We start from the raw sequence: 15,414 nt of genomic DNA, 5'->3' as shown, positions 1-15,414 counted from the left end.
TTAGAGCCCCGTGCCCTGTGTTATGCTACTTTCTCTCCATTGTAAATGTGTGAAATGGATTTAAGTGAATTTAAATGAATGCAGTTTTTCTGAGGAGGAAAGTAAGTACATTCATTTATGAAAATTTTGACAGCGTTGGAGTGATTTCATTGTCAGTGAGCCAGACTTCAGCTCTAACAAGCGGTGGTTTGCCATCAAATCTTGCTGAGCGTTTTCCTTTTTCCTCTTGCTATTTGGGGCTTGTCAGTAGAGTTCAACAGTTTGTTTGTGCTGCTTGGTGTGTTTTCTGCCAGCTGGCCTCTAGAGGGCAGACTTCTGGGAAAACTGTGGCACTGTATTCATCATTTCATTCCTCCGCTCTGTGCTTACTCTGCAGCCCAGCCATGGTGCTGGCTAAATGTTATATAAAAGAATAGTTGGAATTAATAGATAACTGCACTGTTTTTTTTGTTTGTTTTTTTTTTACATTATATTCAGAAATCACACAGGGAAAGGAACAGAGTGGTGATTTTTATTTTCTGTTCCCCTCTCAGGCTCTTGACATGTATACTGAAACAATTACATCACCACACTGACATTTTCACATGCAGCAGTACAGGCTGTAAGCACTTCTTTAGTAAGTTTCTGACCATACTTACTGGTCTTACACACATGGTACATTTTTGCCACAAGAAGTAATTTTCTGTGAAGGAGATGGTTTTACTTGAACATAAAAACAAGCCTTTGAAATCTTATTAAATTGTGCACTGACTGTAGTTACCACCTACTTAAAAGCATAATGTTATTCACTTAACAGGGCTTACCATAACTATTCTAGCATTTGAATAGGTTAGCACGAGAATACTTCCAGACTTGACTGCATCTGTTAATGAAGTTTTCTTGAATGAGTTGTCTCCAGACCCTGCGTGGATATGTTTTTTTTTTTTTTTAATATCCTGTTGCATTTGATACGTCACTCTATATGTTGTAGCAGTATTTAATCTTGCAGTCATTGTGTTGATGATAAACTCTGCTTTGGTCTATAAGATGTAAGCCTGCATTATGAAATGTGTTGACCATGTGCTGCAAAAAGATAAAAACTTAAATCTGTTGCCTTCTTAGAGCATTTTTGCCACCTTTCAAACATAAGTGCATTCATTCTCCATCTCCCTGTGGTTTAGTTCACCACCACTCGTGGAAAAGCACCACTTTTAAACTTGCTAGAGGTTCAACTGTCTTGACTAGTGTGTTGTTTACTTTGGTCTCTGTTCTTCTGCACAAAACAGACAACATACACACACCTTGTCCTGTGGGAAACAATAGTCTGTAGCGCTACCAGCCCTTTTAAGATAAGCAACTGAGTTGCTTAATTTAATATTAATATCAAAATGCTTAATGGACTGCTAATTTTAGTGAGATAAAATAAGTATTTTGTTTTGTACGTGTTGCCTAATTCCTTTGTTGTGTTGCGTAGTTAATGATGAATCAGCAGAAAACAGTTAAACAGTTTGCTGCCCACTGATGCTACAGTCATCTGTAATTTTTGTGTAGTGTCACAGCTTTGGTTGCTGTCAAGGATTGGCTATATTTGTGCTTGAGTGGCCTTTTTAATTTTTGCTCTCAGTCCCTGAGAACAGCAGACTGATAATTTCTTTAGGCAGTGAGCTTTCATGAGCGTCAACACAGCAGAGGCCCTCTTACTTCTCACATAGGGATATTTGGAAGGGTTTGAGTTTGCTGCAGGTACAAGCTGTGCAGCCAAGCAGAGTACAGCAGTCTGTCATCACCCCGTTTCAGAGACCCCATCACTTAACTCATTCTGCTTCTCTTCATCATAGCTCAGCACAGTTGAGCAGAAATGGAAGGAAAGGGAGGGATGCTTTTGTTTTATGAGTAAGTTAGCAAGAAAACAAACAAGCATTTGTGCTTGTGTAGGAATGCTAACAAGAGACATCATTCTGACTATGATAAGGGGCTATCAGTAAATGCAGGCATCCAAGTGTGCTCATCTTTGAGTTTTCCTACTTCTTATAGTGCCTGTCAATCTGCTTCCTCCTCTCTCGGTCTCTTAAAGTGGTGAGCAGCACAGGCCAGCAGGGTGTGGCTGGTGTCGTCTCTGTTGTGATTGGCGGATGGCCCAGGCTTGTGTTATCTCCTGTGGAACATGTTCTAGTCCCACCCCAGATAGTGCCTGGCACTCAAACATAGCCCTGCCCACTAACAATTACATCATGACCCATGAAAAGTGCCATGTCTGTTTGCTTTCTTGGCTCACTGTGAGCAGACAGGTAATGTTGGAGGTTTCTCGCTCTGTCATGCTGGCAAGCTACAGTAAACAACTTCTCTACTAGTTAGTCCAGACAAACAGCTTTACAGAGCCTGACAGGTATTGTCTCTTCTGGTCTGTAAGGACAGGTCTCATGGCCCACACATACAGGCCCTGACAGTGAGTGACGCTGGAACTGCTGCATGTAGGTATCAGCTGGGATGGTAGCCTGTCTGCATGCTTGTCAGTAAATGGGGCAGATGTGGGAGACAGATAGTTTGTATGGGAGAATGGAAAGGCACAGGCTACTGGACTACGCACCAGAGTGAAAGACAGAAAAAGTCCCGCTGAATATGGAGTTTCTGAAGAGCCTGGTCCCAGCTGTCATCTCAGGGGAGGGGTCCTCTGAACATGGGGGAGCCTTGCCCAGGGAGACGGGTCCTCGGCTCCTTCGCATGAAACGACTGGGCCTTCTAGCCATGGGGCAGACCATTGAGGAAGGTCCGGTTGATCCGGTGATAGAGGTAGATCCAGGGATCGGCTCCTCCACGCCTGCCAGCAGTAACCGAACCCGCCTCAAAGGTACAACTGACTCAAATGCATATTGATACAGTGGTTGTCTGTACTGATTTTCTCTTAATGCTTCTGCTAATTCACTAGGTAAATTAAATTTTCAGTTAAGTATATGTTAAGCTTTATTAACATGTAGCCAAACGTTGGCTTCAGCCCCCCCCCCTATATACAGTAAGGTGGGGAACTGATTTTGTCATTGTGTTTGATTGAGGATACCCTGTATCATTGGGTGATCAGATGATAACTCATCTGTGGTTTCAACACACAGGCGGACAAGATGCAGAATGATGGAGACTGACCACAATACAGTCTGCAGATGACTGCAAAGTCTGAGTTAGATGATTTTTTTTTTTTTATCTGAATTTGAGCGTTTGTGCACCATGAACTTCCCCTACAGTGCACAGAGCAATGCTTTTGTCAGGAGAAAGAACAAAGTCTGTTTGCATCTGATAAAAAAAGGGCAGGTGTCAACACTGATAGATTAAACTTAACAAAATCAAAAGGTGAAGTGGTTTGCCAACCTCCCTCTTCAAAGCTGGTGCTGGAGGATATCCATGCCATTGCAGACAGTTAAATATTTTTACTTTCATAAATACATTTTGCCCATTGCTCACATTAACCCAGTCGCCAGCAGCATCAGGCAGCTGTTTTCAGCAAACAGGCTCTGCTTAAACGTACAGTATGTAACTTCTGCTGTTATGGGTCTTTAAATCCAAACAATAACAAAGGACAGCGTGAATTAGCGTGGGATCATGGGAGTGTTGTCTTCACCTCCATTGCCGCCAGCTTCTTCCCGTTTAGATCCCTTAGTGGTGTTTTTGTGTTGGAGGTTTTTACCTGGAGCTGAATTATCAACAGAGGTCTCCTCCTCTCCAAAACAAACAGACCTGGTGATTATGACCAGAACAAACACTGAGTAACACATTTTCACTTTTGAAATCAGTGATTCGCAGGTGCTCTTCAGCAGACACAGGACGTCTTGGAGCAGCTGGGAGCTGAGCTTTCTGACATTAGCTCGGCTTTTCCTCTGTTAACTTAAGATCCAGACGTCTGATGAATAAAATCCCTCATCTGGTTCAAATATTTGAAAACAACCAAGGTGTAAAAAGTGTATCTTTAAAGATTCACTTTTTACACCTTGGTTGTTCTCATATGTTTTAACCAGATGAGGGATTTTAGTCATCAGACGTCTCAACAAAATATAGAACAGATTTTAATGTGGACAGATGATAACTTTCAATGACTTTTTGAAACCCTCTCAGTACCAAACGGCAGACAAAGTAATTGAACATAGAGCAAACAGAAAATAGTTGAGGAGTTTTAAGACACTTTTAAAATGACAGTCGATTTTGGATGAACGTGTCAGGTGGCTACAAACGCAGTGAATGAATGCTGATGTTGCTCTGTCTGCTGGATGTGTACTATGAATAGACAATTGTTTGCTAACGCATTAACAACTTCATATGGTAGTAATTTATCAAGGCTGTGTGTTTGAGCTTTAACGAGGCGTCAAGCAACCTCTGGTGATCTCTGGTCTGTTATAAGTTTGTTTTGCTTTTTTCAGATGTAAGCAGGTGATTCTCATGTGTCGTCCTGTGATCCACATGTTAAATAAATCTTTTATTATAACAAAACAGCTGTTTTTTTTCCCTGGGCTTTTTTGCACGTTTCGCCATACATGACATACGAGGCCTGTAACACAGGAGACAATTGTCAGCACTATGGTGTACATCTCTTCACTGTTTACTTAATTTTGTATCACATCGTGCTGCCTTTTGCTTTTGGCTAATGGTGTTGTGGTATAAAGCGTTATGGGAAACCATCAAAGGAAAGCTACGCTGCAGGTTCTGTTTTGTAATGCTGAGCTATTCCCTTGGTGAAGTAAGCCCTATACAGCTGTGTTGAATAGGAAGAATGAACAAAATGATAATTAAAATGAATATATATCTGCAGATAATCCATATTAGAGACTTGTATTTAGGCCAAAAACAAACAAGATGTGGACCTGCTCACTGTGACAGCCGTAGCAAAAGTTTGACTGCTGGTTCTGAAGCATGAGTTGTGCTGACAGTGTTAATCCTCTGATGTAAGTCTACTGTTGTGTCTATGAAGACAGTAGTTAAAGGTTTAGTAGATGTGTGTGTACACATATGAATTATGTGTGCGTGCAGCCCAGCCAGTTTGCACCAGCAGTGGGGTGATGACTCGTCATCAGGCACCTCAGTATGGCTTCTTTGCAGGGCTACCTGTCAGAGCACGCTTGCTCCCTGTCTGCTCATGGCTAAAGCATGACTCAGCTCTCCCTTCTGCTCTGCTCACCTAGCCTGTTAGCCTCTTAGAACAGGACCTGCTAGCTAAACTAACCCACAATAACAGTGAGAGATTCCACTTTGGTTTGGAGTTTTGGTGAGCTGTGAGGACAGAAGAGCTCATTATTACTCAGATGTTGCGTCATGTCCTCAGCTAAGAGTGATGGTGTTATCAAATCTTTCCTTTCTTTCTTTCCAACTAGGAAACCTCCGTCATATTAGAAAAATCTCCTTTTTACATCATGCTGGTGGTGTCAGGGGTCACAATGGTGAGTTATGTGTTAAAAGAAGTGATCTGACTACGACAGTAGTTGAGGTAAGCAGAGACATATAGAGATGATACAATGATTTGTTCATACCTGAAGATAATTTGCCCTGTGTTTTGAATGAGAGCTGAGTACCACTCCCTTGTTGCAGAACTGGCATAGCCTGAGTTGGTTTTTAAGGTGGTGCTGCTCTTTTCTTTCTGTCATTTGTTTTTCCTTGTACACAGTGACATCATCCAGTTGCTGGATGTACAGTTGAGTTTTTGTGAAGGGTTTGATTGGGACAGTATTTGGTTAATGGGTGCAGCAGATTTCCTGTTTGTGATTTGGGAGTGTTGTGTGCATGTGACTGAACACGACTGGTGGGCTGCACTGCTGTAACGAAAGCGTGTATTTCTGTCTGAGCAGTCCGTAGGGTGTGTATCCAGACAGGCCGGACAAAATTATTCATCTTTCTTCTTGAATGGTTATTAGCCAACTGTGGTGAAACAAACCCCGTAATGGTGCAGCTGACTGTGCACTGAGTGGGAATATGGTGTCGTAACATTGAAGACAAATGCTGTGAATCATTGTCAGTGCTTTTTTTTTCTTTCTCCAACCAGTTCTCTCAATAAAGGTGAGCAAGACTGTGAACAACCTGAAAACTGCTCATTTGAAGACGTGCTATAAGTAATGAGCTGACCTTTCTGTACCTGCGTTGAGAGGAGTTTTAATTCAGGTTTGCGCAGTGTTCTGCTCAGTCATTCCATAGAGACTTTAAACATCTGACCTAAGAATGAGTCTTTACTGACATGAGTTACCTTTCTTGATTTGCCAGGAATGACTTTGCTTACTCTCAGCGTGACCAGAGGAAAAAGTCGTTGGGTTTGAATGTGGTTATGCTTTGTGCAAAAGTTATTCATAAAAATGTTAGATTATTCAGAGCCCTACAGCTATCGAGCATTATACCATGGAAGCTGGCCAAGAAAAATCAAGCCTAATCAGTTTTTTTTTTTTTTTTTTTGTAAAAAGGTGTAAACCCTTAGTCTAAATCTGCAGAGACTGTCCTGATAATTATTTGGAGGAGGGATGAACTAGCTGGTTCCTGACTCAAGGGAGCGCTTGAAGTGAGGAGCTGTGCAGGTTGCACAGTTGTGCTGCATACCCGGACTGCTGTGATGGATTTAAATGGCATGTCCTCTGCAGCCCAGGCACCACCGGGGAGATTAGGGATTGAATTACAGCTCCTATCGATTATTGTTCCCACCACTGCCCTTCAGAGAGGCCAGAACAGGAAATGCATCCTCCACCCTGTGGGCTCCTGGGAGGAGCAGCTCCCCGATACTGTCTGCAGCCAGGATGGCTAGCTGTCAGTCACCACTCCCACTTTGTGAATGGAGCTACTCTAACTCGCCGTGGTTGTGCATTTAGTTGGTATTATTTGATCAGTGAGCTCTTCTTTCCAGGAAGTCAGTCATAATGTTGTTTATTTGAAGTCCTCAACTTACGTCAGCTCTGTTGGACACAAGCTCTTGGCTCTAATGTTCTCAGAGACATGATGCTGTCAGTTACTCCTCTACATTCCTTAAACCATAAAGCTGGTTGACAGAAAACAATCCATGTAGAGTGTTTAAACATCATTCATACATGTGTACACATACAGCTTCTGCCAGGTAGTCCTGCCTTCCTCCTACTGCTAATGGCTCCTACCTAAAAGCTTATTTGTAGCTATCCTGAAATAATACATAGACATTTTGGACAGACACAAAAGTGGTGTTGCTAAGCATATTTCCCCCAAATTGTGGAAAACCGTAAAATTTTTTAAAACTGTTAAACTAAAAAAAAAAAAATCAGTTGAGTTTTGTTGATCGCCAAGAGATATTAAGATTGAAATGTCTCTTGTGTGTTTAAACGTGTGACAGACTGCCAAGATGTCATCAAATTAAATAGAGCAATATGTCATCGCTGCAAATGTGCAGTGGGATTGTAAGGAATCTGCGCTTGTTTATTACAGGGCAGAGTTTCACAGTGGAAGCCTGCATCAGGGTAGCACCAGCCAAGGCTTGACAAAGCATCTGCTTGTGTTGTGTTTGTTTGCAATGAGCTCTGCCTCGTTTTGCATAACTTGTGTAGTGGAGGACATGTGACAGAGGGAGAGACTGAGGGCGAGAGAGAAATGAAGACTAAACTAAAAAGAAGACAAAGAGCATTTGTCTTTTGCAGTCTTCCCAGCGCTGTTCCTCAGGATATTTTGTTAACAAACTTAATCCTATGCTTGAGTTCATGTTACCTGATGTCATGTGGATCTGTTTTCAAGTCTGTGCGAGGGCTGGAGGAACGACATCAATGCAAGATTAAAATATCAGATGAATCGTGTGTGTGTGTGTGTGTGTGTAAGAGAAACAGTCACACAATCACAGTGGACTGTTTGCTCACTAATGCAGTGTGCAATGTGTCTGTGTATCAGTGTGTGTGTTACTGGGACTGGTAGCCCTTGGACAGAGCAATGATGTAATGCCTATGACTCCATTGGGTGTGAACGGTTAGTCTAGTAAATAGGTGAGCTGTGATTGCTATCATGTCCTGATCTGAGATTAGAAACTGGTAGGAGGTACCACTAACGCTCTGTCCTCCCAGGTCCTATTCTTTTGTTTGGTGAAATTTCTTTTTATACTCCGCCTCCTCTCTGAGTGCAGCTGGAGTACACTTTACTTTGTTTTGAAGATGGGGACATATGGTGCATATAATTTAGAAAAGTAATGTTTTTATTATTTTGGAGCAGAGATCTGAATTAGAGTGGGACTACTGGTTTTTTGTGTGTGCACTCCCATATTCAGTTTATCCTCCCTTATTTCTCCCTCTCAGCCATCCTCCCATTCTTTCCTTCCCCTCCTACTGCAGTCAGGGATGACGCATCAGTATTGCTGTGGAGCTTACAGGAAGTGTCGTTTTGATAGGGCAGTGGAGAGGCAGCACAGTAGCAGCTCTGACATGCGTATGCATTGCTGAACCACAGCCAGGGAACACTCGCAGCATTTTGATGACATCACCCACCCCCACACTCTGCTCCTGCCTCCCTCTGTTTGCTGTTGAAACAGGCTCTGTCTCACTCAGAGAGAAAAGAGCAGGCATCAGTAAAAGAACAAGAGCTAGCCGGGAAGAGGAGGGGCTGCTCGCGAGCAAATGGAGAGAGAGAAAGCTTTGAGGGGAGGTGGAGGGTGGCTGACAGTGCTAGCGGGCTAGGACTGGTACACACACACACACACACACACACACACACACACACACACACGCAGGAAGAGAAAAGGAGAAGGAATATTACCGTGCATTGTTCAGACTTCTATCGTGTACAGTTCTGCTGCTGTTTTCTCTCCTGTCAGGAGCAAAAGTTCTCACGCAGTTTTGCCCTTTGCCTTTCTGGATTTTTCTCTGCTGAAATTGGGATGAGGGACTCTGTGGATTGGCAAGGGGGCAGCGGGCGCTGGGGTGGAATACTTCTCTAACTAGCCAGGCTATGCTCTCTCTCCTCTTCTCCCAGCGCACTGTCACTCCTCAGTGAACTAGGTGATAGAGGAAACCAAGTAGCACCACTGCTTGGATCTCTTTCCAGAGCAGCTGTTCACACCGTCATTCAGGATGATGCCTTTAACCAGCACCTGTGGAGGGTAGTGTCCAGCTCCGGTCAGGGGAGAGGAGTTGCAGGTGTTAGAGGTGGAAGTATATATATATATATATATATATATATATATATATATATATATATATATATTTTTTATTTTATTTTATTTTTTTATTTTTTTTTTTTCAGTTTTTTTTTTCTGAAGGTGTGTATTTTTGAGAAGAGGGGAGTGTTTGGGTTCTATGAAATGAAAGTGACAGCGGACCTGTGAAATTTGTGCCTTGTGGTGAAGCCTAACTTTTGAGAGCCGCCATGCTGAGCCTGCAGGATTCAGTCTTCTTTGAGATCAGCATCAAATCTCTGCTCAAGTCTTGGAGTAGCAGCTGTGAGTACCTTGCCAAGCTTGCACACATGTTTACATACCACACTTGGCCACCAGGCTTATCTGCCACACACAGCCAGCAGACTCTGTGCAGGAGAGCACACGCTTGCATGCAATCCATGCTCAGAGATCTCCTATCTCCTGCCTGTATAAGAACGTGGTTATTAATGGAGTTGTCAGGATGACAGATTGTGTTTAGTTCAGGTTTAGCCAAGCTTTTTTGATGTGTATGCAGGTGGGAGCAATGAACCTCTTCCTTCACCAGAGTCTACCCTCCTCCCCCTGCTCGTCATTGTTCTGCTGGCTCCTAGTTGTCCCATAGATAATGTTTCTATTGATATGCATCTGCTGACACATGGCACAGGTGGACTTCAAGTACTCCCTCTGTTACTCTGATGGTGCTGGCACCTTCCAGCTTTCTCTTTCCGTCTTTGTAAACTTTTTTTAATTTAACATCCAAATCTTTATCTAAAGTTTCCCTTAGCAGCACTCAACACACTCTTCAACCCCCCTGGTTTTTCACCCTACTTTTATAACCCTTGTCTCCCTTCCCTCTTTGTAAAGCTAATGTTTCCCTACTATTGATCTATCTTCTGCTTCCCATACAGCCCATATTACATCAGGAATCAAAAAGGCACTGCCTCTTTAGTCTCACTGAAATGTACTGATGGACAAAGGTGGATAGCAAACAGTGATCAGAACTACAGTTTAACCTTACACACTTTTTTTTCTTTTTACATTTGATGTATGCTTGTGTTTACATTTGGATCCTGGACTGCAGCTTTAAAGAGTCTTCGTGTTTCGAAGTGTCTGCCCAGTTTTTCACAGCACAGAGCCGACAATACATAGCTTTGCTGTGACTGCAGAACCTCAGCCACACAAACTCTGACCAAACATTCCTCTTGTCCCAAAGAGGAATGTTTAGTTTGCCCTTTTCAGTGACTCACCATCTATCATCTATCATCCATCATCTATCTATCATGATACAATTTTCTTGTAAAATCAATTGAGAAACTGCGTAATGTAAAGTAACCAGACTTTAATTTTGTTAGAATGTAATACCTGCCAGCTCCAGGCTCTTCATAACATTAATGCAAAAATCACATGGACATCAAGTAAAACAGTCCAGCTCACAGTACTTGATCAACGTTTCTCACAAGCCCAGTACACCCTGTCTCTACAGTATACATTGTCATCGTCATCGTCATCGTCATCGTCATCGTCATCGTCATCATTACCAAATCAAGGGCCAAGTGAGGGCAAGACTGTCAGACTAGAGACCAGAGTTACTGTTGAAAAGTTTAAGATTTCTATAGATGCTGATGAGAGCATTACATCATCATTACCTCCCACACACACACACACACACACACGTGCACACACACACACACCTGCTGATAGCAATTGAGAACGTAACACACAAGTTTGTTCATTATAATCAGGAAACAATCAGCAAAGAAGGGCTGATCAGTGATTTAGTTTTTTTCTGAACCATTTATTGATTTATAAAAATTAGGACTGAACAATAGGCCAAAAAAAAATCATATCAGTTGATTATTTTGACAGATTAAGATTGAAGTCCAAATCACTCATATGATTATGATTATAGTGGAAATGGTAATTTTTGTAAAAATATAAAAATAATGATGTGATTTTTTACTTGAGACTCTACCAAACAAGCATGTTCCATTATGTCTGGAGAATATGATTTGTAGGCTGGAGCCTCTCTGTATCACCACGATGCTTCATTTATGCTCTGTTGTGACACATTTTACCTTCATCAATAAACTGCAGCTCCTGTGATTTGGATATTGCACTTGACCATAATGATATTTAATTATGCAGCCCCAATAAAAAATCATTTTATCATTTTTAAAAAGATCAGTTCTTAATTTGTTATCCCACTGACTGATTATGGAGGCAGTCACCCTGCAATTATCAGGGTTTCCTGTGGCTTGTTATAGTAAAATGAGGAAGAGTGCCTCTGTTAATGTAAAGAGATACTATACTACAAAGATTTGAAGCTTCAGGGAAAATTAACACAGGCCCTACATCACTCAATAAAGGTCATGTATATATTTATGTCTGTGGAAAATGAGACGGATTGATTGCCAGAGGTCAGGGGCTGTGGGCACTGGAGGAATACTTGGTGTATTAACAGTGGCACACAATATGCAAACAGTATGATTGTCAGTAACAACTTTGCAAAGAAAGCACCTTATTTCACTAACGCAAGAAGAAGAGTGGCTCAGTGGCTGGGACTGAAACCCTGGAGCTTTTCTGAGTGGATTATGTGTGTTCTCCCTGTCTCTGTCAGTTTGCTCCAGGTGCTCAAGTTTCCTCACTCAGTCCAAAGATATGCAGGTTTGGCAAATTAAGAACCGCTTAATTTCCCATAGGTATGAAAGTGAGTTTGATTGTATTTGTCTGTTTTTTTGCCCTGTGATAGATTGGTCACTTGCCCAGGGTTTACCCTGCTCAGGGACCAGTATGTGCTGGGTGCTAACCCTAACCCATACAGTCTAAAGGTAAATGTCCATGGTTTTTTTTTATTTATTATAAAGCAGGTCTAGGTTCTATATTAATACTGTGAAAGTATCAAAGCCTCAGTCCACAGAGAAATGCACACAGCCTGTATTCAGAAACTGAGCCTTAAAACCAGCCGTCAGGACTTCTGGAACTTTGTGATGTCACAACAAAGCAGTCACTGCCCTCAGCCACGCCCTAAGCCCCGCCACCTGGACCCACCAAATTTGGTTTCTCTTAGTATTTACCTGAAATCTGCTATATTTTTTTCAGTAACTCATAAAACTGTCAACCAATCAGAAGAGAGGCTCAGAGCTCACTGACCTGTTGTCACTAGAGCTCCAGAGAGAAGCCTGAGAGAGGAGATGTAAAACTACACTGCGATAGTTTTTGGTTCTTAAAACCACAAATATATCTTCTGATGGAGATCAACACTTTCGATAAAACACAGGAGAAGAGTTAAATATGGGACCTTTAACTTCCATGACCATGAACACGATGTCATTTTAAAAAATTGTGAAATAAAAACACTGTGACTGATTTATTTATATCTTTTAATGGGACACATTTCTCACAAACACATAGAAACCATTGTTTTGAACTTGGCATCCAGTGTCCCTGCCAAAACATGGAGGAGTGATAAGACATTCCAGGACATTTTGTAAGTCTCTATCCTCAGGGTAATAAATAACTGAAAAATTCAACTAACATATAAGAATGTTTGTACTCTGGGTCCGTGAAATATCTGATCACTGGCACTGGAACCGGGTCTGTTCTCCATTAGTAAATTCATCTTTGTCACTCCTAATTTCAGTTAAACTGGGATTGTTACCATTCAACACAGTGTTAGACCTTGTATTTTACTTTTCTAAATCAGTAAGAGCACATAGCATTCCAAACTTCTCAGTTACCTTTCTGTGATAGGTTTATTCTACGTAAGTCAGCGGGTGGTAAATATCTACTTGTCGAGTAAACAACTTTCTTCCATTTGCCCCTCTTTCTGATTGCTGTTCCTGGCACCCCTCTCTCTCCTGTCCTGTACTGGTTGCCACTTGTTCATTGGGCCTCTCAAACAAAGGGGTGCTAACTTCAGAAGCCCTCCCTATGTTATTGTGTTAATACTTCCACGTACTCACTGCTTGTGATGCTCTTCCTCCATATGTTGTGAATACAGAAAATGTTGTTGAAAGGTTCACTTTGTTGTTGGGAAACATGTGCAGTGAGAACACTGAGTAGGTCACAGTTTGGCACTTTGATTCTCCAGTCAGTTTTTGGTCCATGATGGAGCCTTTCAGCTTCTGGTAACAAATGAGTTTTGCCCTGTATCTTTTAAGACTGTGTTTTTATTCGGAAGTGGTAATGGTGAAGAATAAACCAGTAGTGACTTGTCAGAGACTGAGCATGTTGAGACAGTCTAGCAGAATTGGCACTGCCACGCCACATAAACATTGGCAGTGATTCTTTTGTCTCTGTCTAAAAAAGATGGACGCACTCTCGGCCCTGCATTCCAGCAGTACGTGTGTGTTTGTGCTGTTGTTTCTGGTTGTCCTGACAGGGGAAGTGAGCAGGCGTTTGGGAGGGCTTCATTCTAACTGTGACAAGGTGGAGTCACTGCTCTTATCGTTGTGTAATCTTGCGGGGTGCTCTGTTTCTTAAGCACAAGCATGGAACCTTGGCAGAGTGCGCCTTATAGACCTCACACAACAAGACATGATGAGCATTTTCTGATAAAGCACTTCAGCAGTTGCTACTCAGAACTGTAGCTGCAGTGTGTCTGTGTTTTAAGCTATGATGACAGTGTTTTCTTGGGCAGCAGATTTGAATTTTGTCAGGCTTCAAGCTTGTTTCAGCTTTTTTCTGTTTTAAATATATTGAACACAGTACTGTCAGTAGATTCAGCCACAAGCCATAAAGCATGGGCAAGCCTTCCTTTTTTACATATTATTAGAAAAGCGTGCTTGAACGTTTGCATTTTGATTTGAATGGGAAACCAAAGATTACCTTAGGATCTGTCAGTGAGTCGCTGAAGTTTCAGTGAGGACAGTTTTTGCTTTAAAACAGGGAGAAGTTTGGAAGCAACCCTCATTTTTTTGCCATTATTTGCTAAGAACTGCAGTGTGGTCAGTTTTGGAAGGAAATCAGTTTGGCATGCCACAAATGACCGGCATGTCCTAGTGAGACTGAGAGGGCGGGGGGAGGGGCAGTGCAAAGACGTGGTTCAGAAAAGGATGTCTTGCGTCTTTTTTTCCTTCATTTTGCCCTCAACTGAAAAAGACAGTGTTGGGGTATTAATTTGTGTGAACCAGTCAACAATCCAGCTGGCCCAGGGTGCAAGACAAAAGAAGGCTGGAGGGGGTAGAGGGCACAGCACTGATTGGATATTAGGAGCTGGCTATGTGACATCATTGGTGATGTTGGTGAAGCACAGTAAACAAAGGGGGGAATGCTTGAAAGGCCCTCTGTGCTGCTGGACAGCATGACCACAACACAGCTAACACTTGCTACTACTCTGCCCCTGCCACCCTCCCACTTTCATTTGCTGTTCAGAAAATACTGGGATTATTAATTTCTGATAAATTTCATTGTAACAATTAAATTCAAATGTTCCATGCTATTTTGCTTATTTTTTAATCATGTATAATGGTGTTTGTATAATGGTGTTAAATAGGCCACCATTTGTCCCAACATCTTAAAAAAATAAGCTTTTTTAATGGCCTTTTTAAGAGATGGTTTGGGGTTTTAAATGGCAGTTATTTATTTTAAATGGTTTACATTTCTAATTAAACTAACTTAACTAACTAATAACCATAACTGTAATCATTCTACATTTTATTGAGAAAAAATAATAAAAAAGGGGGTTACAGAATGACTAATGCTGTGTTAGTTTGCAACACATCGGTTTGTCCCATGTTAACTTTGATCATTATACTGTCTGCGGACATTTTATTGAATCTCCACTTTATCCGTTTAATTCAACACATAACTGATAGAATCGCTGATTATGAATTAAAATTCCTCTAAGTTTGAGCAATTAGTCATAATAACAAATACATTTATGTACACGAATGTCACTCAGTATAGAGCGCACACCCGCATTAAGGTCACATAATGCTACACATGTCTGAGATTGTTATGTGGATTATTATTTGGATCTGCACCAAAGTCATAGTTCTTGATGCACCTGAATTTGTGCATCAAGGACCAACAATTATGACCTGAGAAATTGACAAAAGTGAAAATAAATAAATAAATAAATAAAAAATCCTGGATTTGCCCCCTGCACCAAAATTTAATGGGTCCTTTCCTGGGCCATGACCATATACTTTTTTTGCCAGCTGTCAGTCCTGCATTTGGCAGCTGCAGCTGTTGCTTGTAGTCTTGAGTGTGTGACTTTGTATTTGTCCAGCATCATAGTTTGCTCTTTGTTTGTGAAATGTCCCGCTGCCTGTAGACTTGTCCATGTTTGTGGTTGGGCATAGGCAGCAAACCCTCCCCCTTTTTATGCGAATGCACTC

The 15,414-nt window shown here is 41.7% G+C and overlaps 1 protein-coding gene across 12 annotated transcripts in view; it reads left to right on the top strand.

Moving 5' to 3' along the window:
• The window catches only part of fryl (furry homolog, like), a 75,247-nt gene that overhangs the window by 8,717 nt on the left and 51,116 nt on the right, over positions 1–15,414 (top strand). For 3 of the 12 annotated variants that reach the window (XM_071486833.1, XM_071486831.1, XM_071486830.1), the window contains exons 1-2: positions 1,994–2,827; positions 5,331–5,396. The exons of 1 other annotated variant lie outside the window; for it this stretch is intronic. In XM_071486833.1, the coding sequence (XP_071342934.1) occupies positions 2,599–2,827; positions 5,331–5,396 (295 nt within the window). In that variant the 5' untranslated portion in view covers positions 1,994–2,598. Of the gene's footprint in view, positions 1–1,991; positions 2,828–5,330; positions 5,397–9,194; positions 9,377–15,414 lie in introns of those variants that run through there. 8 more of the 12 variants (XM_071486838.1, XM_071486837.1, XM_071486836.1 and 5 more) reach the window with 6 other exon arrangements.

Source organism: Trachinotus anak, unplaced genomic scaffold (genome assembly GCF_046630095.1).
Source record: "Trachinotus anak isolate AG129_WGS33_773 ecotype Australia unplaced genomic scaffold, CSIRO_AGI_Tana_v1 ptg000010l, whole genome shotgun sequence".
In the NCBI taxonomy this organism is placed as follows: Eukaryota; Metazoa; Chordata; class Actinopteri; order Carangiformes; family Carangidae; genus Trachinotus; species Trachinotus anak.
The sequence above is the reverse complement of the archived record's forward strand: the minus strand, read 5'-3'. Positions and strand labels throughout refer to the sequence as shown.